Source organism: Furipterus horrens, unplaced genomic scaffold, assembly GCF_987537825.1.
Source record: "Furipterus horrens unplaced genomic scaffold, mFurHor1.1.pri manual_scaffold_6, whole genome shotgun sequence".
NCBI classification, from domain to species: domain Eukaryota; kingdom Metazoa; phylum Chordata; class Mammalia; order Chiroptera; family Furipteridae; genus Furipterus; species Furipterus horrens.
Window position 1 is genome coordinate 82,342,648 of NW_028327176.1, and position 21,981 is coordinate 82,364,628.

At 43.4% G+C, this 21,981-nt stretch overlaps 1 protein-coding gene across 3 annotated transcripts in view; it reads right to left on the reverse strand.

The window, feature by feature from the left end:
- NPAS2 (neuronal PAS domain protein 2) overlaps positions 1-21,981 on the reverse strand; it is a 180,583-nt gene that overhangs the window by 34,804 nt on the left and 123,798 nt on the right. For all 3 annotated transcript variants that reach the window (XM_090281939.1, XM_090281940.1, XM_090281938.1), the window contains exons 6-7: positions 6,835-6,955; positions 5,765-5,878 (exon numbers count right to left, since the gene is read on the reverse strand). In XM_090281939.1, the coding sequence (XP_090138065.1) occupies positions 5,765-5,878; positions 6,835-6,955 (235 nt within the window). The remainder of the gene's footprint in view (positions 1-5,764; positions 5,879-6,834; positions 6,956-21,981) is intronic.

The window sequence follows — 21,981 nt, forward strand, 5'->3', positions numbered from 1 at the left end:
TTATTCTGATCTTAATTACTTTGCAATCTAATCTGCAGCAATGAGCACTGCTAGGGAAGGATGTGAGCTTCATTGTCAGGGTGGCAGGAACACTCTGATCCTGACCCTTGTGGGTCTCTCTGACAGAGAGCAGACGAAGCTGGCTTTCCTGCCCTAGACTCCCAGCCTGCAATTTGTTACCTTAACTGAGACACCTCTGTGAACTCAGCTTAGGAAAAAACAAAACAAAACAAGACCTCCAAAGCCAGAAAATGAGGCAACCAACAGCAATCCCATGGAACATACAGTGTCAAGTGCTGTAAGCCCAGCCAAAATGTCTCCCTTCTGCAAGAACTTCAACTGGATGTGTGGTTAGAGGCAGGCAGGTAAAATGAGGGCAGGGAAACGTTTATGCTCTGCTGTGCGGTTTCTGGAAAACCCAGAGTGGAATGTTTGCTGAGGGTGACCCATTTGGAACCATACCAGCAACTTTTGAAATAGTGCTCTCTGGATTTCAGTCAGACACATTTAAATCGAAGGCAGGAGGAGGGGCAGGAGCTCAAATAGAGGGTGACCTTCTTCCTGGCAAGAGTGGTGGGGTTGGGGCTTCAGGACTTGGGGGTACAGGGCTGGGGAAAAGCCCATGGGCTCCCTGTCTGTTCAACTGGAGAAGTAAAAAAATGAAATGATATTTGTTCAACAGCATTAAAAAAAACTGTTAAGTGACAAACATAGCCCTTAATAAAGTAATTTCATTTTAACTCTATTCTGGAAACACCATGCAGAGCACAGGGGAACCTGGGCTGCTCCGGCAGGGGCCCTCAACAGTTGGCCAGGGTCAGAGTGGGCTTTTTATGAGAAGAGGAGGAGATGTGCATTTCTATATCCCAGCTGATTCCTTCTGGAAGCTTCTCACAGGCTGCCTTAGACAATGTCCTAAAAATGAAACAATTCTAAGGAAGCTAATTTCTTGTTCCATTTGCTGACACACAGTTTTTCACATTTATTGGAAGTCTAGGTAAAAGATGTTAAGTCTTGTTCCCCACACCCCAAAACCCACACCAAACATCTGTGGCAAATGATTAAGTCCTAAGAAGTGACGATGACGTATGATGTTAGGGAAAATTCCGTTTTGCTTAAGTATTTGGGCAAAGGTGTCTGCACAGCCAGAGTGGACAGGGTGGGGTGAGGGGACATGAGAGGAGGTAAAGGGGTAGGTAGTATGAGTGACTGGTGAATCTGGAAATGTTCGATTAGAGATTCTAATCTTGTTAATGAGGGCAAAGGTGCTTGTGTCCTTCCCCTCCCCCCAAACTTCAGAATGGGCCTACTCACGTCCGTCACAGAGACAGCCAAGACCTGAGCAGTTATCAGGGTCAGCAGGCAAGCAGATGGGGTCTTCATCTATGTGATTTATAGGTCACCAAACGCCCTCTCTGGCTCAGTCTTGCCCTCTCTTCCCTACCCCAAAACCTCTACATTTCACTTCAGCCTCTTTGCTTTAAGGCCTGAGAATTCTTTTAAATGTGAATTTCAGTAGCAGCCAGGGCCTCTATCAGTCTTGGGCCAAATCGATTGATCAGAAGAGCTTCTAGGCTGGAAAGAGAGTGTCAGGAACTGTTCCAGGGGCATTCCCTGAGTGAGGTGCCCAGGTAAGGATATTAGGGAGCAGTTAGGAATACAGAATGGGGAGTGAATGGAGGCCAAGGGTAAAATTTTCCTGACCACATACTGCTGCTCAGGAGGCCTTCCAGTCTAGGCCATTCACAAGACACTGGAAGTTAGACAGGCTTCAGTTTACCCAGCACCTACCAACAGGAGTTTAATCTTTATTTCTCATTTAAGACCAAAGAGATAGCAGGAGCTCTCCTGGAAGCTACCACTAAGTCCCTGGAGTGTGCTTTGTGGACAGTTGAGGACGGCTCTGTTATCAGCTCCCAAGGAAGACCATGATTTCCCCAAGTTGGAAATTCTTGGTCTGAATCGTAGCTCTGCCCCCACCACCTATGTGTCAGGGCCAAGTTCTCCAAGCCTCTGTCTAGGTCAACCTATTTTTTCAAGTGCTTATTTATGTGCCAGGCATAGACTGTGTGCGCCTGGGAAGGGGTACAATGTATTCACAGATTTTAAAGTCTGACATCCTTGCCATGCCATTTTTTATAAAAATGAGAGCATCATATCTTCTTAACAGGCATCAAGTTAAGAATGCACCAGGTAATACTCCGTAAACCAAACAGCTTGACAGAAATGAAAGATTTTTCATGGTAATGGACCAAATTAGGGTTTCCTATATAGTTATTTGAGATGTAAGCAGGTATTGGATTTAAATACATCTGATGTTAATGGTCATTTTTCTTCTACACTTTACATATTGTTTTTAAACTTGTGCCATGCCTGGGAACTGGGGGAAGTTATGTGGGGTGGCATGTGTAATAACCATGATTTTTAGTTCTGTATTTGGTGCTTTGACATTTGGGGGCCTTGCGGACCCTGGAGGGACTGCTCCTCTCAGGGTCAGTCAATTCCGAGGGATAGTAAACAACTCACCTTCCAGTGTACCTATCATATGGAAACCAGCCAATGCAGAGCCTAACCCCCACCACCTTTGCTGTCTGGCTCTCACACTAACCCCTGCCATGCAGTGATTACTCCAGGGCCAGGACCAGACAACTAAGGGCAGCCTCTACAGCACAAAGCCTGGAAATTAGGAACACAAGAAAATCCTAAGCCTTTTGACCCTGCCTTGCCTATGCCTTCCAGCAGAAACCACAATGGAGGCTCTTGTCTGTGTTTTCTCCTGCTCCTCCTTCTGACCTAAGCTGTAGCTTGCCTTTATGGCCCTGTGTGGTGCCTGCAGGATCTGTGCATATAAATCTCTTCATTCAAGACTGTCATTGTCATGTCTACATGTCTAATCATATTTTATAAAAAAAAAAAGCTCAGATATCCTTAAAACAGCTTGGTTTGTGGGTGCAGGATATCTGATGTACACATGTATAAACATTATGTGTCAATGCCAGGGAAGGGACAGGCCTGTGCTCTGCATCTGGATATTTAATTTCAACATAGATTTGTGGGAGGCAGAAAAGCACTGGGCTGAGCATGAGTTCAAGGTTAGAATGGGTATGAATGTGGGTCCCCGTCCTCACCTGTGTACCTCTGACTTCAGTTTCTTTATGCATCAATTTTCTCTGCTGTTAAGACGAGACAATGCCAGTAGTACCACCTCACAAGGTTCTTGTGAGGATTCAGAGATGATGAAGGCGAAGTCTGAGCCCAGGGCCTGATACTAAAGAAATCTCCTTAAGACGAGCTATTTTTTTAAACCAACTATTGAATGTTTATTGAGAAGTAAACCTACAAAATTAAGTTTGAATTATTTCTTATATTAAACCATATTTTATAGGTTAAAAATGGTTGACTGTCAGTGATTTCACAAGGCTCCATGTTATCAATTCATTTGTCTCTCTGATGCTTTTTCCTCTCTATTGTAATCCAAGCGAGAATTATATTTCATGTTTTCCACAATTACATTGGGAGATTCTTGTCTCCAGAAAGTCCCTGGTAACTTGGTTTATTCAACAGGCTCTGGAAAGTTACTTCACACTCTTGATTTTAAATTTCCGGCTTTCAATGCTGTGTGTTTACAGCAGTAATCATTAAAAAAGAAGAAAAAGTCACACATAATTTCCACGCATTCTTTCAGGCAAACAAACATTGTCTCAACTTGAAATGAAAATAAAGCTTTGTTAGTTAATAAAAAATCCCAGGTATTCACAACAAAGCCTGCCTATTTCCTTGAAACCCTCTGAAATGTGATAAATGACAGGAAGGTTCAAAGTGATATTCAGCAGTATCTTAAAGAGAGTTGTGGGAATTCAAATTTACAAAGGACACAAGCTCACCAGCCAATCATGGGTCAGTTCCTTTAATTAAGAGTGTGCACAGTTGTCATGGGGAAACATGGGAATAGCATCCTCTCCCTTCTTTGCATGTGGCTACTTGGGATACACTGCTCTTCCAGCAGCTGGCATTATTTATGGCCACGGCACATGCTTCAAGCAAACTCCAAATCACTGCTTATTTTAACTCAAGGGTAAAGTTGTCTGGAAAGAGTGCCATAAGCAATACTAACGTGCCATTATCAAAATTCCTATGGAATGGCATTTACTATTACAATAGGTCAGTGTTTCTCCAAGTCCATGACCCCACGGTTCTCTTCCAACCACACAATCCCAGCCTTACCCCCAGATATTCTGAACTGGAATCATTCAGTAATGCCTGAGAACCTGCACTTTCACAAGCTACTTCACCCCATTAGCTACTGCACCAGAGTTGGCATCATGTTGGGTTTTCTATGAGGTCACTCTTTATCTGGTAGCCCAACAAGCTACCATTTACTTACTGGTGTGATTCACTGAACATTCATCTCAGGAGGTTTGGGGGAGCCTTTCAGATGAATCAGTTTAGCATGGCCAGGCCTTGGCTTAATCTGTTTTACTCAAATTTAGGGGCCTGCTTGGGGAAGATGACCCTCCACCACTTCCAACCACTCAGGCATGCTGAGCCCTGGATGAACAGGTTCCAGAAGGGCCCCAAGTCGACCATGGAGCCTATCATCTAGTCACTGGGCCTGAAAATCACTTTGGCAGGATCATGCTGCTTAGAATCTAGTTGGAGCCTTTTAAACAAAGCATGTATATTTTATGCACATAACATACAACAAAGGATGCTCCAAAGCTGGAGGAAAATCCTTGGTTAGCCTCAGCATTAGGACTCAGTGCCATTACTTCGGAGGGTTTTCATGGAAACTCTGGGACTAATCTGACTGAGGTAATTGAACTTGACAGTGGACCCGGGCTTAAGCAACAGTAATCAAGCAGCACAAGTGAGCACTGCCATCAACTCCCTCATGCTTTCCACCTGCCCACCCACCCTCTCATTTCTGAGGCTCATCTTTCTGTATGTTTTCCTTTGATATTTTTTACTCCTCTGTTCTCTCTTTCTACCATTTGTTGTCAACACTTCTAGTTTTTCCCAACTCTGATGTTTTATGAAATGCTAGATCTTTCAAAGTTATTTGTTTTGTGTTGAGTTTCAGGATGCGAGACAAACAAAAGGCAGGCCCACCTGTGCTATGCTCCACAACAGGGCCGTGTGCTAGGACGTGTTTCTCTGAGTTTTGGGTATCAGGTCTACATTCCCATTTTGCAGGGGCCAAAAGGAAAACTGAGTGTTTTAGTATGGTTTACAGATGCAGCCAGAGCTTGCAAAACTTTTGTCTGGGTAATTTCAGAAAGGACAATTTCACCACTTGACTTATCTTGCTTGGTAATTCATCCGATGTAGATGAGCACAAGGCCTATAGACCAGAACTATTAAAATATCCTCATATCAGTACTGTTGAAAGGGGGATAAAATTATAGAAAGCAAGGTTATGTATCATCATGTCACACACCTGTGTGTAGGCCAAACCTCTTCTCTATTAACTGTAAGTTATTTCTCACAGTAGGACTATTCCATCAGCCTGCAAGTAAATAAATGAGTAATGTACATTTCAGTGGGACTTTGCTCACTGGCATAAACAGATGTGGGAGTGTGTTCCTCTCGAATGGGAGATAACATTTACAAGCACATAAAAACGCATCTTGGGAACAAAAGAACCCAAATGCAAACATGAAAAGCACAGATTCTCCTGCCTCCTTCTTCCGCGATTCTTACATCTCCTTGTGCATGTTTGCATGATAAAAGACACTGGCATGATTACATGACAATTAAAGCTTACCATTGTTGTAGGAGCAAAAATTCCCTACAAATTTTATGAATTCATAAGTTGGAAATTCCTTTGGGTTCAAGCTGCCTCTGAGAAGATGGCAATAAAACTCTAAATCGTTGTCAGCTGCATCATTAAGGGAAAAGGGAGAGAAAGAGAATGTGAGTATTACACACCATAGACTAAACAAATTGCATCTTTGTGAAACTCACATGGCGAGAATATTTCTCATTGTGACTGACTTTTGGACATCATTTTACAACCTTTGCACCATAGGTTCCCTCCACCCTCAAGTTTACAAATATTTTGCATTCCATACTTGGACCCAATTAATCGTCATTTGCTCACAGGTGTCTGTTGTTGGTTATGTTGGCATCAATTAGTGTCAGTTGTTTTCACATGGTATATTAAAATAATGCAGCTCATATAGAGCTGCTCCTTTTAATTTAAACTTCTTTGCTTTTCTTTGAAGTAAAGTCAGATGAACAATAGGATAAATTCTTCATGGAAAATGGACTAAGGCTCGAACAAGCACAAGGAGGCTTCGTTAACTGACACATGGTTCAGCAGGCACCAAAGCCAGCCTTTTAGCCAGGTTGCCAATTTCAAAACTTAGAAATTCCATGAAAACTGCAAATGTATATAAATTATCCAATGACAGCCTAGGGAGAAGAGTTTGGATAGTTGACCTAATTACTCAGTTTTAGGTTGGTTACATGATATCATACAAATATAGCATTATGGTATCCTCCAAAATAATCAGATTGCTAACTGATTTTTGCACTGTTTAATACTAAAAGACTCTTATGTGAAAAAAGAAATCTCTTGCATTATATGTAATACAAATTATTATTTTTAAGCTCTACGCTTTCAAATTTTCTACATAAAAGTTAAATGTCTTACGTGTTCCAAACTCCAGTTGTAGCCTTAAACTTAAAATATACCTCTGAGGATCTTGGAAATGTTCTGAGTCACAAGGAAAATTATTCTTTAAATTATCCTCCCTTCTTAATTTATTCTAATCTCCTTTCAAAACTAAAATTTTTATCTTTATACAGTAAAACTAGTGAAGTTAAACTTACATTTTAAGTATCCTGGGGAGGGGGAGTCTGTCCCAAGCACATGGGAAGAGAGCATTTTATAAACTTCTGAATGTTCTTGTTCTGGAAGGAAATTTAACAAATTCTGATCCATAACATCTGACTGAAAAATAAAATAAAGAACAAAAGTATACACTTGACAAAGATAGAAAAAACAAAAGCAAAAAACTAAGCATTCATGATAATTCAGAACTGTTTTTGGAAACGAAAAATTCAATATCTAATTTTTGGTGAAGATCTTTAATCTATTGCTCTGTAATTCTGAATTGTAATCTAAAAGGGTTTACTTGCTCAAATGCACATGTGCTGTTGCCCATGGGCCCAAGCAATAAGTAAGAGTTAAATAAGTCAGATAAACATGCAGAGTCCTCCTCTTGCTTGAGGAGCCCTGTCTGCTCGCATGCAACCTTCTGGCCAGGGCGGCACCGGCAGTGTGGGCAGTGTGGAGACCCAGTGCAAAGTCAATCACTTATCTGAAGGGTTCTGAAGAGCTCAATGGGGTTCCTTTTCTGACCTTTATGCCTGCAAGTGGCTGCCTGTTTACTTCTTAAACGTCTATAGTTGAAAGAATTGCACTTTTTCTTCTAAGTGCCTGAGCACTGTAGATACAAAATAAACACAACATCAAGTCTAGATAGAACTGCCTGTGATGATGGAAATGGTCTATAATCTGCGCTGTCCATTACGAAAGCCATTAGCCACATGGCTGAGCACTTGAAATGTGGCTGGTATGACTGAAGGCTGAATATTTAATTGTATTTATTTCAATTATTTGAATGAAACTGGCTCCCATATTGAATACTGTAGGTGGAAACTCCCAGTCGAGACAGAGCACAGGTATGTCTATATCACTTCCTTGGACTCCCTCAGTAAACTCACCCCCTCTTGCAGCTTCAAACATAATCTGTATACACTTGTAAATGTGTGTATCTAGGCAGCTCTCTCTTGTGTGCCCTCATTCAATCTTCCAACTGACACTCAGATGCCCTCCGGGGACTAAAGATTCACACAGATCCCCAATGTCATCATCTTTTGTTCTCATACTTTCCCTCCCCTTGTCTTCTCTGGCCCCTGTAATGAAGCCTAACCATCTCAATTCACTGTAGGGGTCCCATACCTGCCATTTACCTGCTCTGCTCTGGCACTTCTGCCTGCCACACCTTCCTTTTCTGCAGTTTGTCAGGTTTGCTCCTCTGTCAGGGGCTTCCCCGAGGCTGTACCCTCCAGCTGGAACATTCTGCACCCTCTCCTCTTGTTCATCTAACTTCTGTGTACCCCTTGGGTTCCTGCTTTGAAGTCATATCCTCTGAGAAGGTAGTCATGACAGGCCCTCATCCAGAATGGTGCCCTCACCCTGACTTTGCTTGCTTCTACACCCCTCTGCTATACTCGTTAGGTCATCCTGCAATTGCCAGTGACAGCCGAGAAGTTGTTTGAAGACTAGTTCCGTCCCTTCCAAGCTGTACTTTGCTGAGCTAAAAGATGAGGAAGCTGTGGTGAAATGAGCTGACTTGAGGATGTTGCTGCTAAAAGGGCACACACCAAACATTCAGTAAATGCTAGGCCTGATTATATATTTAATGACCATTTACAAAGTGACTCAAAATTGTCCTGTTCATTCATGTATTGACATGTGCTTTCTGCCCACCTGATTCCAGAGGGGGCTCCAGGAGTCCTGCCAGCTTCCTTCACCCGTTTCCTCTCATCGAATGGTGCTTGGCTTTCAACAAAATGTGTTGAGACAGTGTAGGAGACAGGCAGGCATGGTTCACAAGACTTTGATGACTGCTGTGTGGAGCCCAGCCCCAAAACAGGACCATGGGTCTTAACCAGCTGGTTTTTGTCTTTCATGCTTGCTATGAATCCCACCCTCTGAGGGATTTTAAAGATAAAATAGAAATACAAAGTGGCTTTTAAGGAAAAGGGAGCCTACTCTGTTTTTCTCTGAATAGCCTCAAATTCTTGTCTGTAGAATGTGAAAAACAGAATGATTAAGAGGAAATGTTTTTGAACTTGTGTAAAATACCTTGGTGTTTCAACCCTGTATTAATCTGCATTTTCCTTTTACTCCCAACCATTTGGGGAAGGGTTGCATGTTTTCCCTATGCATTTCCACTTGTAGAAAGTAGATTAAAAACTCTGGCTAATAAAGAAACAGGGGCGATTTTCCTCAGAAAAAAAAAAAAAAAAACCTTCCCTTCCTTCCTCAGATGGTGAGTGTCTGAGGAGTTTCTTCATCCATTCCGAGGAACCCAGAGTCTCTCTCAAGACAGAATGCCACGGCAAGCACTGCGACTGAAGTAAAGACAGGCACCCAGAGAACACTGTGTCTGCTTGGCCGAATCCAAAATGAAGAACAGGAGTCTCCAGGGAACAGCTCCCACAAAGAGAAGGTCTCAAGTGAGACCTTGGGGACAAGACTGTTTATGCCAGGCAGCCGGTGTGTTCCTGGCATGGGCACAGTAGACACAGAGCATGGAGGTGGGAGCCTGGACAGCGCTGCAGGGGAGGGAATGGAGTGAGGGGGAGAAGGCTGCACAAGGACGCAGGGCCAGAGGACAGAAGGCCTCAAAGGAGTTGGGGGCAATCCTGTTTGCCAGGAGGACCACGAGGGACCCAGTGGAGCTTTGATACTCCTGTTTTGACCTCTGTGGGCAAAGACTTGCCAACCTCCCCATTAGCTGTGCTATTATTTTTTCATTCTGGCTTTGTCCAAGGTCTTTCTGATGTTCTTGATTTTTTTTTACACCTATTCCCTTTATTTTTTAAGAAGATGACTAATGGTCACAGATGATAGTAGTCCTTCTTCTTCAAGACATTTTAGATACTTGAAAATAGTAACTAAGTCACCCCAGGGTCTTTTCATCAAGGGCCAGTCAGTCAGAATCCCACTTCTCCTGATGATGGGCACGGCAGACAGCAAGGTTGTAGGTTCCTTGGCAGGTCAGACAACTATGGGGGACCTCAGGCTATAGGTTCCACACAGAATGAAAGGACACTGAATGGTGGTGGGGGAAGGTGAGCTATGGGGTGGGGGCTTGAGGGAGTTGAGTTAATACATGGAAAGGGCTCACAGCAAACTCTTTCTATGTATTTGTTACTATGATACTATTATGCCATTTCCATGTGCTGAAAACCAACACATAATGATCATTTGAAAATTTAAACCCTAGTACTTACAGAAGAATAAATTATATATACAATTGAATTCTCCCTTTAGTGAGCTGAGCTCTGTTTATTAAAATAGTAGCAAGAAATTATGGAGACAAGGGAGGAAATGTGCTATCTGCAGCCATCTTCATAGCTGGATCACATTATTAGAAACATCATTTACCTGTTGGAGGAGGGAGGGTCTCTAACCCAACTTACTGATAAGTCTGTGGCTATTTTATCAACAATCTGTCCCTTCTCTGAGTGTCACTGAAAATGCCTGTCCTAAATTCCAAGTCACACATCCATGTTTTCTCTTGAGGCACCTCAAGAGCTTGGGGACCATCTGAAACTGCTAGGAGACAGGAAGCAGATTCCTTTCTTCCTGTGACCCAGCAGCATCAGTTCTATCGCACCCATCAGGATAAAGTAAGCATATGCACGCTGCACATAGAGCTGGCTGGCTGAGCTGGGAGTGAGCTGAACAGACACTCTATTCAGGAATGTTCCCATGTGCTACAGAAATTCTGGCTGAAGATCTATGTTGGCCACAGTCAAAGAGGGCAATGAGGAGAAGTCCTGGAGAAACCTATGAAGAAGAGGGTGAAATAGGTTCAGGGAGTCAGGCAGTGCCTTGGTCTCCCTCGGGGACAAGAAAGATGGCAGTGTATTTGATATGCTTTTTTTCCATTTAGATTCAGAATAAAACTGATGGCCAAACATTTCAGATCATATAGAGCATAACTTTGGCTTTGGAGCAGTGATGAACTAATTCAGATATGAAAAGTAGCGACTATCAAGAATCTCTGTTCATTTAAAGAAACTAAAAAGAAGGGGTACAAAAAGCCATAAAATGAGAAAAGATATTTAGGACATATATACCTGTGGTGTAAGGTCTAAAAGTAAGGTTCAATGTTATATGCTGCCTTATCATCTGGCAAATTGGGAGGGCCTTGACTGGCCTAAAAGGAAGTTCCTCTCTGCACCCTGTCCCTGGGGATAAAGCCCCCAGATGAATAACTCTCTTTTCAAGGGGACCAGCATGGTTCCTGCTTATCCCTGACTAGAGGATTTTAGTCCCCTGCCAGTGGGCAGAATTATTCAAACAAGCCAATCTCACCCCAGGGGGCACTGCACCCTCTTGTTACTACACAGCCTGCCTCTCACAGCCTCTGCTGGGCCACTCTGTTTGGAGTGTAGCCCAGGTGGTTCTACGTCCTCCTACCCTGGCTGTGAACACATGTGACTAATAAACAGCTGTTGATCTCATCAGTGTCAGGACTAGTCTTGAGAACATGGGAGGAATGCTTACAAATCATTATAAGAACAAACCGAATCAAGTAGGAAAATGGCACTTCACAAAAGAGGAGATTCAAATGGCTACAAGCATGTGCAAAGACACTCGACCTCATTAATAATGGGAAGAAAAGCAAATTAAACCTCTAGAAGATGCCTTCACACACTACGCTGATGAGAACTAGGAAGTCTGACAATACCAAGTTCCACTGCTGTGGCACACCTGTCCTCCTGCTGGTGGAGGATAAACTGGTGTGAGCTACACACCACCTGGAGTTATCCATAAGGGTGAAGGTGTCCACGTCCTGCTCTTTAAGGGAGGCTTGCAAACCTTCCTCAGGAAGTATCCACAGAATATTCCAGAAGTACTTTCTCAGTTCCAAACTGGGATGGGCACAGAACTGCACACATTCCTATGATGGAACACTATGCCATGATGGAAACAAATGGATGACAGCTGCTGCTAGAGTGGGAGGTGGGTGAATCACACAATGTTGAGCAAAAGGAGAAGTTCAAAAGAAGACATTTTCTGTGATTCCCTTTACATCAAATTAAGCAAAAGGCAATATAGCTTGTCCTTGAATAACACTGCACAACCATCCACATAACTAATTCCTCAAGGAACATTAAAATGTTTAATAACTCATTATGCATGGCATAACATCTTAAGTCATTAGATTCTTTCAAATATGCCTTTCCATGTACAGCAGGTCCTCAGTTAACATCCTTTCATTCAAGATCATTTTGTTATAATGTTTCGTTATGATGTCACTATTGATGTGAAGTGTGCATGTTCTTCTCGTATCTGCATGGATTTTCTCCAAGGACTCCGGGGTCCTCCCACATCCCAAAGATGTGTACATGATGTTAATCATCATGTCTATATTGTCTCAGTCTGAGTGAGTGGTGTGTGTGGGGGGGGTGGTCCTGTGACAGAAGAGCACCTTGTCCAGGGTGGGATCTGGCCACCGTGACCCTGACTGGAATTAGCCAGTTGGAAAATAATGACTTTAATTGTTTTTTAAATTTTTTAATTTTTTGTATGTTTTATTGATTATGCTGTTACAGTTGTCCAAATTTCTTTTCCCTTTGTTTCCCTCAACCCAGCACCCCCCACGCCCTCCGGCAACCCACCCCGCCTTAGTTCATGTCCATGTGTTGTGCATATAAGTTCTTTGACTTTACTCTTTCCTGCACTATTCTTAACATCCACCTGTCTCTTCTGCACCCTCCTACTATGATTCTTAATTCCTGCACCATTTCCCTCCTTCATCCCCCTTCACCCTCCCAGCAGACACCTCTCTACATGCTCCCCATACCTATGATTCTGTTCCCACTCTGGTTGTCTGCTGAGTTTGTTTTTCTTTTTCTTTTTAATATTCTGTTGTTGATAGTTGTGATTTGTCATTTTAATATTCATAGTTTTGATTCTCTTTTTCTTAAATAAGTCCCTTTAACATTTCATATAATAATGGCTTGGTGATGATCGACTCCTTCAGCTTTACCTTGTCTGAGAAGCACTTTATCTGCCCTTCTGTTCTAAATGATAGCTTTTCTGGATAGAGTAGTCTTGGTTATAGATCCTTGCCTTTCATCACTTTGAATATTTTCTGCCAGTCCCTTCTTGCCTACAAAGTTTCTTTTGAGAAAATCAGCTGATAGCCTTATAGGCACCCCATTTGTAGGTAACTCTCGTATTTTCTCTTGCTGTTTTTAAGATTCTGTCTTTATCCTTAACCTTTAGCATTTTAATTATGATGTGTCTTGGTGTGGTCCTCCCTGGATCTAGTTTGTTTGGGACTCTGTGCTTCCTGGACTTGTTTGTCTATTTCCTTCACCAAATTTGGAAAGTTTTCCTTCATTATTTTTTCACCTAAGTTTTCAATTTTTTGCTCATCCTCTTCTCCTTCTGGCACCCCAATGATTTAGATGTTGGCACATTTAAAGTTATCCCAGAGGTTTCTAAGCCTCTCCTAATATTTTTCAATTCCTGTTTTCTCTTTCTGTACTGGTTGACTGTTCATTTCTTCCTTATGTTCCAATTCATTGATCTGAACCCTGGTTTCTTTTCTTTCACCACTAGTGTCATGTGGATTTTCCTTCATTTCACTTACTATAGCCATCATTTCTTCCCTGTCATGCTTAATCTTTTCTGTCAAATCTGTGAGCATCTTTTTGACCAGTCTTTTGAACTCTGCATTTGCTAAGTTGGCTATCTCCTCGCCAGTTAGGTTGGCTATCTCCTCGTCACTTAGTTCTCCCACTGGAACCTTGATTTGCCCCCTCTTTTGGGCTGTACTTCCATGTCCTCGTCTTGATAGCTTTCTCTGTTTGCCTCTGTAACTTAGGTAGAGCTAGCTGTTCCACCTGTTATGTTGTAAGGGGTGGAACCTTAGGTATTCATAGCACTGGTGACTCTTTTCACCATGTTGTGGTGCTGTATGTGGGGGAGGGGTCTGAGAGGGAACAGTGTCGCTGGCCCTGCACTCTCCCCTTTTCCAGGCACTTCTGCCCCTTCCCATACTAAACAAGCTGCCTCCATTGAGAGACCGGCACCCCTACCCTGCACTGGTTTTCACAGTCAGAAGCAATGTGGCTCTATTTTCGCCAGCGCTGGAACCATGAACTGCGTGGTCTGGTCTGGGGCTGGGATCACTTCCCAGGTTTAAAATATATGACTGTGCTTTTCACTGGGGATACAGTTCCTGTGCCGCTAGCACTCCTGCCACTAGCCAAGCTTCTAGCTGCCGCTGCCAAGCAATGATCCTGCAGCCACTGCACCTCATTCTCTCCAACCTGGCTCCACCCCGCCTATGTTTCTGGTGGAATATTTCTTCTTTCTTTCTTTTTTTTTTTTAAGTATATTTTATTGATTATGTTGTTACAGTAGTCCCAATTTTTTTCCCTTTGCTCCCCTCCACCCAGTACCCCCCCTCCCCTCTAGCAATCCCACCCCACTTAGTTCATGTCCATGGGTTGTGCATATAAGTTCTTTGGCTTCACCCTTTCCTATATTATTCTTAACTTCCCTCTGTCTATTTTGTACCAACCAATTATGCTTCTTAATCTCTGCACCATTTCCCCATTTCTCCCGCTTCCACCTCCCAGCTGATAACCCTCCAAATGATCCCATACCTATGATTCTGTTCTTATTCTAGTTTGCTTCATTGAATTTTGTTTTTATTTTTTAGATTCAGTTGTTGATAGCTGTGATTTTGTTGTCATTTTAATGTTCATAATTTTTATCTTCTTTTTCTTAAGTAAGTCCCTATGACATTTCATATAATACTGGCTTGGTGATGATGAATTCATTTAGTTTTACCTTGACTTGGAAGCACTTCATCTGCCCTTTGCTGAATAATCTACATTGTAGGTCCTTGCTTTACCCCCTGGCTGGTTTGGCTCAGTGGATTGAGCGTTGGCCTGCGAGCTAAGTGTCGCTGGTTCGATCTTCCAGTCAGGGCACATCAGAGAAGGAAAACTCTGACTCCAAAAAACCTCCGATGCCTTGCGGCATACCTCTTCAGGGGAAAGGCTAAGGGAGTAAACCCCGACAGAAAATCCGGAGCCGGAGTCCCTAAGGCGGTTTGACGTTGTAGTCAACACCGGCAACTCCTGCGGCGCACCTGAAGCCAAGCTGTATTGACTCCGTCTTTCCCTTGGATCCTTCAGCTGCAAAGAGAAGGGGGGTCTGCTGCATGGGCAACAGCAGACCCTCCATATCACCCCGCCCAGGCTCTGTAGCTTCAGCTTCACTGGAGAGGACACTCCAGCGTCATCGCAAGATGTCGATTCAACACGGGAGGAGACAGATACCGTGTCACTCCCGAGTCGGACTGCACAGCCATTCTCGGCGGTGCAGATAGACTCTTAAGAAGCTACACCATCGTCTCTCGAGACGGACGGCTGCCGACGACGAGGTCCTTGCTTTTCATCACATTGAATACTTCTGGCCAGTCCCTTCTTACCTGAAAAGTTTGTTTTGAAAAATCAGCTGATAGTCTTATAGGCACCCTTTTGTAGGTAACTCTCTGCTTTTCTCTTGCTGCTTTTAAGATTCTCTCTTTATCTTGAACCTTTGGCATTTTAATTATGATGTGTCTTAGTGTGGTCCTCCTTGAGTCTAGCTTGTTTGGGACTCTCTGTGCTTCCTAGACTTGTATGTCTATTTCCTTCGCCAAATTTGGAAAGTTTTCCTTCATTATTTTCTCACTTAAGCTTTCAATTTCTTGCTCTTCCTCTTCTCCTTCTGGCACCACTATGATTCGGATGTTGGTATGTTTAAAGTTGTCCCAGGGGTTCCTAAGCCTCTCATTTTTTTCAATTCTTGTTTCCTCATTCTGTACTGGTTGACTGTTTTTTTCTTCCTTATGTTCTAAATCATTGATTTGAACCTTAGTTTCCTTCCCTTCACCTTTGGTTTTGTGGATTTTCCTTCGTTTCATTTAGCATAGCCTTCACTTCTTCCCTTATGAGGCTGCCATACTTAAGCATATCTGTCAAACCTGTAAGCATCTTTATCACCAGTGTTTTGAATTCTGCATCTGTTAGGTTGACTATCTCCTCATTTGTTAAGTTGGCTATCTCCTCATCACTTAGTTCTCCCACTGGAACATTGATCTATTCTGTCTTTTGGGCCATACTTCTCTGTCTCCTTATCTTGACAGGCTCCTGTGTTTGTTTGCCTCTGTCTTAGGTAGATCTGTCACACCTGTTACATTATAAGGGGTGGAGCCTTAGGTGTTTGTCAGTACAGGGCAACCCGTTTCACCACGTTGTTGCGCTGTGTGTGGGAGAGGTGTCCGAGGGAACAATGTTGCTTGCTCGGCACTCATCCCTTTTCCAGGACTTTCTCTCACTTCCTTATGGGACTGGCGCCCCTCTAGTAGTTGCCCTGGCTGTCGTTCCCAGCATGGGTGGGTCTGCAGACGTTCTAGGACCATGGGGCCCTTTAAACAAGTGGACTCTGCTGAGAGACTGGCAGTTTCTTCCTCTGCCCCCATCCCCACTCATTTGCACAGTCAAAAGCAATGAGGCTTTACTTTCCCCAGCGCTGGAACTGTGAGCTGTGGGTCTGGTCTAGTGATGGGAGTGCTCCCCAGGTGCCCCTCCCTACTTTTTAAAACGTGTGACTGTGCTTTCCGCTGGGCTGCCACTGCTGCCGCCACTGCCACCGCTGCCGCTGCCACTGCCACTGCCACACCACATCCTCTCTGCCCCAGCTCCGCCTCTCCTACCTGTCTAGATGAGTATTTCTTCTTTATATGTTTGTTTGTTGGACTTCCACACAGCTTGATTATCTGGGACTTCTGGTTGTCTTTAGTTTTGAGGTAGTTGTATTCCTTCTTAGTTGTGGAGGGAGATGCAGTGTGTCTATCTAAGCCTCCATCTTGGCTGGAAGTCCTCTTCTCTTTTTCTTTGTTTGTTGAACTTTTATGTAGTTTGATTTTCTGGATCTTCTGGTTACTTTTTTTAGTTTTGAAGTGGTTGTAAATTCCTTCTTAGTTATGAGGAAGATGCAGCATGTCTACCTATGCCTCACCTTGGCCCTTGACCGTACTTGTTTTTATTAATCTTTCTTCAATGTATGTATAGCTCGCATTTATTTCAATGTTTAATATTACAAGTGCTTTGGGTCTTTATTTAGAAGTTTGGTGGTGTTTTTGTGACCAGAAATATGCCATAATTAATTAATTAATATAAACAAGAACTTATATTATTAACCTATGATAAAGTTGGCTTTATTATGTGTTGTTTTGCTTAAAGTCACAGTTTTCAAAGACCTATTGACAATTTTAAGTGATGACTTACTGTACTAAATTTTAGTGGTTAGCAATAAATTAAAAGTTGGTCAAACTACAAAGAAAAACAAGGAAACAATGATATTAAAAGTTGGAAAAATGGTGTTCTGTGGGAGACAGGCAGGCATGGTTCAAAAGCCTTTGATGACCACTGTATGGAGCCTGGCCTAAAAATGGGAACCTGCGTCTTAACCGGCTGGTTTTTGTCTTTCATGATTGCTATGAATTGCACCATCCAGTGGGTTTTAAAGGTAGAATAGAAATGCAAAGTGGCTTTTAAGGAAAGGGAACCTGCTCTATTTTCCTCTGAATAGCCCCAAATTCTTGTCAGTAGAATGTGAAAAACAGAACAATTAAGTAAGAGGAAATGTTTTTGAACTTGTGTAAAATACCCAGCGTTTCAACCCTGTATTGATCTGCATTTTCCTTTGTTATTACTCCCAACCATTTGGTGAAGGGCTGCATGTTTTTCTTATGCATTTCCGCATGTAGAAAGTAGAGAAAAACCCTGGCTAATAAAGAAAAGGGGGTGATTTTCCTCAGAAAAAAACCCTTCCTTCCTTCCTCAGATGGTGAGTGTCTGAGGAGTTTTTTTGATCCATTCTGAGGGACCCAGAGTCTCTCTCAGTGATCTGTAGGTGGTTATGGTGGGAAAGGAGAATCCAGAAGTGTCAATGTCCTGGCCACAATCTATGGCCATGCCCATTTTATCACTAATTTAAAAAGTGATCATATGTTTCATACATAATTCTGTATGTAGGCTACATAAAAATTAAAAAATTCTATCTGGCAACCTGGACTCTAACCTATGATCAACTATGGGCTGTAGCCACACATGTTGCAGCCCCTTCTAGGTTGAGTCCTCCCACTCCCCAGCTTTACCCTGACCTGGAGCCATTTCTTACAAAATGACCTTGATCAGATGGGTTCTTCTGGCTGGTGAGAACAGGGTGGGAAGGAAAAATCAGAGGGATGTTTCCTGGCCTTGGCCTTGCTGCCATATCTCATAGTAATGTAAACCAGAGCTTCTGTTTTTCCTTTTCTGTAACCTCCTCTCCCCCATAGGAACTTGGCCCCATATTTCTCTTTGACCTTGCATGTCTTGCTGGGAGCATTTCACAAAAGTATTTTGTGGTCTGTAGAGGTCTCCAGCTTTATAATCACTTGTACCTTAGATTACTTTCTTTTGGGGAAGTTGCATTATCCATGCCCATATTTCTCACTTCTGAGGCACTTCCTAATCCTGCCAAGCTGTTTGCAATTGCTCTTGTTCTAGGATCCCATTGATGAACTCAGTTCCTTGTTAAATGACCATTTAGGTGCATGGGTACTGTACTCAGGCCCATGGACAGGATTTCTGTCCTATGAGCTTAGCATGGTCCAGCTTATTAGGCAAGCATCACATTCATTAACAAATCAGAAGAGCAACCCAAGAAGTTAAATTTTTTAAAAAATGAAACAAAAGTCTAACAGGAAATGCAGCTTATGACTACTCTGGGACTCACTTTATTTTGCTTCAGCCCTACTCTTTCCCAGTTCTGTCCAAGGCACTGACTCACACCCTTGATCTTTCCTGACAGTTTTCACACCTGAAGCTCCCTTTTAGCCCTTGATCTCCCACCAGCATGCTCCTCACCATGCCTGAGTTTCTCTTCTGAATGCCTTTGTTAATTCTAGATGCCAAAGTGGACTGGTGTCACACCAGGGCACATTTTTTACTTTATCTTAAAATTATTTTCTGCTCTGAGATATTTCCTTCTTTCTTTTATTCCATCAAACTGGAAAAGGAAGTTTCAGGACAATTCATCAGGAAATTTACTGTACAAAAATCTATAATGTGACCTTTTGCTATTCTGAGTTTCTAGTAGTAGGAAGGAAACAGACTTTAAGCCTGGCAGTCTCAAAAAAAAAAAAAAAAAAAGAAAGGAATTCTTGCTGCTCTTTACGCAGGCCACACAAGGGACAGTGAGCCCCAACCCCTGGCATGCCAGTCTATGATACCAACAGGGTGCACTACTGTGGGGCCCATGACTTCCTGTCTTCCTGCTCACACTGCATCTTTGCCTCCCCTCAACAGCCAGCTCTTCCATGAAGACTGACCTCTGCCTTTCAAGTCTTCATTCTCTCCCTTCCTAACCATTCACCTCACCTGAGAACATTCAACTTTCCTGTTTTATACAGAATTCTGAGTAGTGGTTAAGCACCAAGTGCTAGAGTCAAAGTGCCTGAGTACACAGCCTAGCCCCACAACTTGCTGGCTGTGGAACCTTAACCTCTCTTTGCCTCAGTTTCCTCATCTGTGAACTGGGATAAGTACCTTCTTCATAGGGTCATTGGAAAGATCAATAGAATAAGGAAAGCAATTGCGATATAGTCCTAGCTCTGTGCCAACCACTGTTCCAAATGCTTTACTCATCCTAACACATGCAAGAGAGTCTTAATGCTGCCTGGTACATAGTAAGGGCTCAATAAATGTTAGATATTTTTCCATTAGTCTCTAATGATTTAACAGGTGAAATCTCTCCACAAAATTACAAACTCTTAAGGAAAAATAATCTTGTATGAATCTTTTGAATCACTGATCATCTATGGACATGTCCTGGGTGTTCTGAGCTCATGCTGAGTAATAAAGAAGTCTCAATAAAGTGAACTAAACCAAAATCAGAATTCCTAAATAGCAACCCAAGTCCTTGGCATCAGAAAGACACCAGAGCAGATGATGAAGAGCTTGGACTCCACAGTCAGTTGCACCCATTTTAAGCCCATCTCTGCCCCTCCCTGCTGGGTCCACATTGGGTTTCCTCTCAGTAAAGTAGAGGTAATAGAGGTATTAATTCCAGGCCAGCTCTCCTGCTCAACTGGCTATATGCTGATTGGCACCAGGGAAGTTTCCATCCTTAATTGACCTAGTCTGATAAGCAAAGAATGCAAATGAATGCTAAGCAAAAAGGAGAAAGAAAACCCCATCTTGGTGAAAACTCAATAATGTAAGCTATAAGTAAACAGAAGTTAAATGTGGGGATTGTTCAACTGAGGTTCACCTCCACTGGGGAGCTTAAGGGCCAAGTCAGTGCATTTCTGGGTGTGGGTCTATACATGCTTAGACATTTACTAAACATTGATAAATCAGAATCAGGGTCATTTTTGGCCCTTCCAGAGTTAGAGAAAATAATTTACAAAGGTGGTCCTAAATTGCTCTGTAATTTCAAATCAGAAGAATTCCTGTCTTAGTTTTTATAAGTCCCCTCTGCCATGTATAGCAATTGGGTCATCAGATAATTGCAAGAGCAGAAAGGAGAACAGTGCAAACCCTGTTCACCCAACAGCTCTGTGCTCCTGCACCCACTCCCTGCTTGCTCACTGAGAAGGTGATGTCTCATTACTTCCAATCTGTGCCCATCATCGCCCAATCCTGTCCTCTCACAAAACACAAACCCTCTTCACAGGGGCACCCACCTCCTCTTCTTCCTCAGCTACCATCAGATTGGCCAAAAGAAGATGGTAGATTGAGTGGGGTCACTTTTGTATTCCTCATCTCAATCGGCCTCATCACTGTTCTTCCAGCCTGAGGCTAGAATCAAGATGAAACTGTGCTCTCAATTCCTTAGGGCAAAGTGAGAACCAGCCGCTCTGACAGAGGAGAGAGGCCCCCCACCTAGCCTGATGCACCTTGAAAATGGTGCAGGAAATGGGCTGAAACATAGAGGTCAGATGGATTATGGCAAAATGTACAGGCATCTGCTTAGCAGAGTAAAAATATGCTTTTCTGGGCTACAACACAGTGACTGGCAAAGAGAAAAAGTGTGGATGGTGGTTTTGCTCTCTGTACAGTGTCATGTGCAGAAATTATGGGAGGGGGGTGAGCCTTCTGAGGAAAAATATGACCCAGGATGATGTGGAGCCCTGGGCAATTGGCATACTGGGTCATGACCCTAAGGGAGGCGAGCTGCTCACACATAAGGCCCTGTAGTTCTGGGGCTGGTGTGGCTAAGGAGAGGCAACCACAGTCCTACAGCACCTTGCTGGCTCAGGAATCCCTAGGGACAGCAACTCAAGGCAAGGCTTCACCACATCACATATACTGTGCAGATGTACTGGGGATGGGCAGTGGCTGGGGGAGGTAAACGGTTTAGCAGGGCTTGTTGGGAGGAGAGAGAAGAAAGGACAGTTTATCTGAAGTCCCACAGAATACTGCTGGTCGAGCTGTCCTTCAAGGTCAGGCTCTGTGGTAATAAATAATGATGTGGAAGGCTAGACAGGTGCCTATGAGGGACCCTCAAAAGTGGACCCTTCACGGGCCATATGCTCATTTTGATGGAGGGTTAGGGTGGGTTAGGGGTGTTACCAGTGAGCCATCAAGGCTCATTTGAGAGGAGGAAGTATTAGGAAGGGAGGAAGGGAGGGACAGAAGGAGGGGAGAAACACAGATGGGGAGGGTAGGAAAAGGGAGAGGGAGGAACATTTCTGAGGGCCTTTGAATATGCTGCACACATCTGCCTCCTAGCCTCAGCCTGGCTCCCGTGGGGGGTGCAGAGCTTGCCCTCTCCTCTTGGCTGCCCAAACCCTTCTTGTTCTCCCAAACCTTCCAAGGCCAACAGCATCTTCCCAGAGCATTTCAATCCCCTGGGGATCAGCCCTGTTGCTGAACCCTCACCACCAGTGTCACTACCTACTTGCAATCCCAGTTATGTTCCTAGTGAGCTCCAAACCATGCCTCATCTGCAGCCATCTGGTGTACATTCCTAGACCCAGGTATTGGAGTTTCCCTTCGTGGGAGGACAACTGTCAGCCTCTGCAGAGGCTCTGAGCTCTGCTAACTGTGCTGTGATGCTCTCCGGGACACAGAGGGTAAGACCCTGCACCATGTCCACTGTTCCAGGTA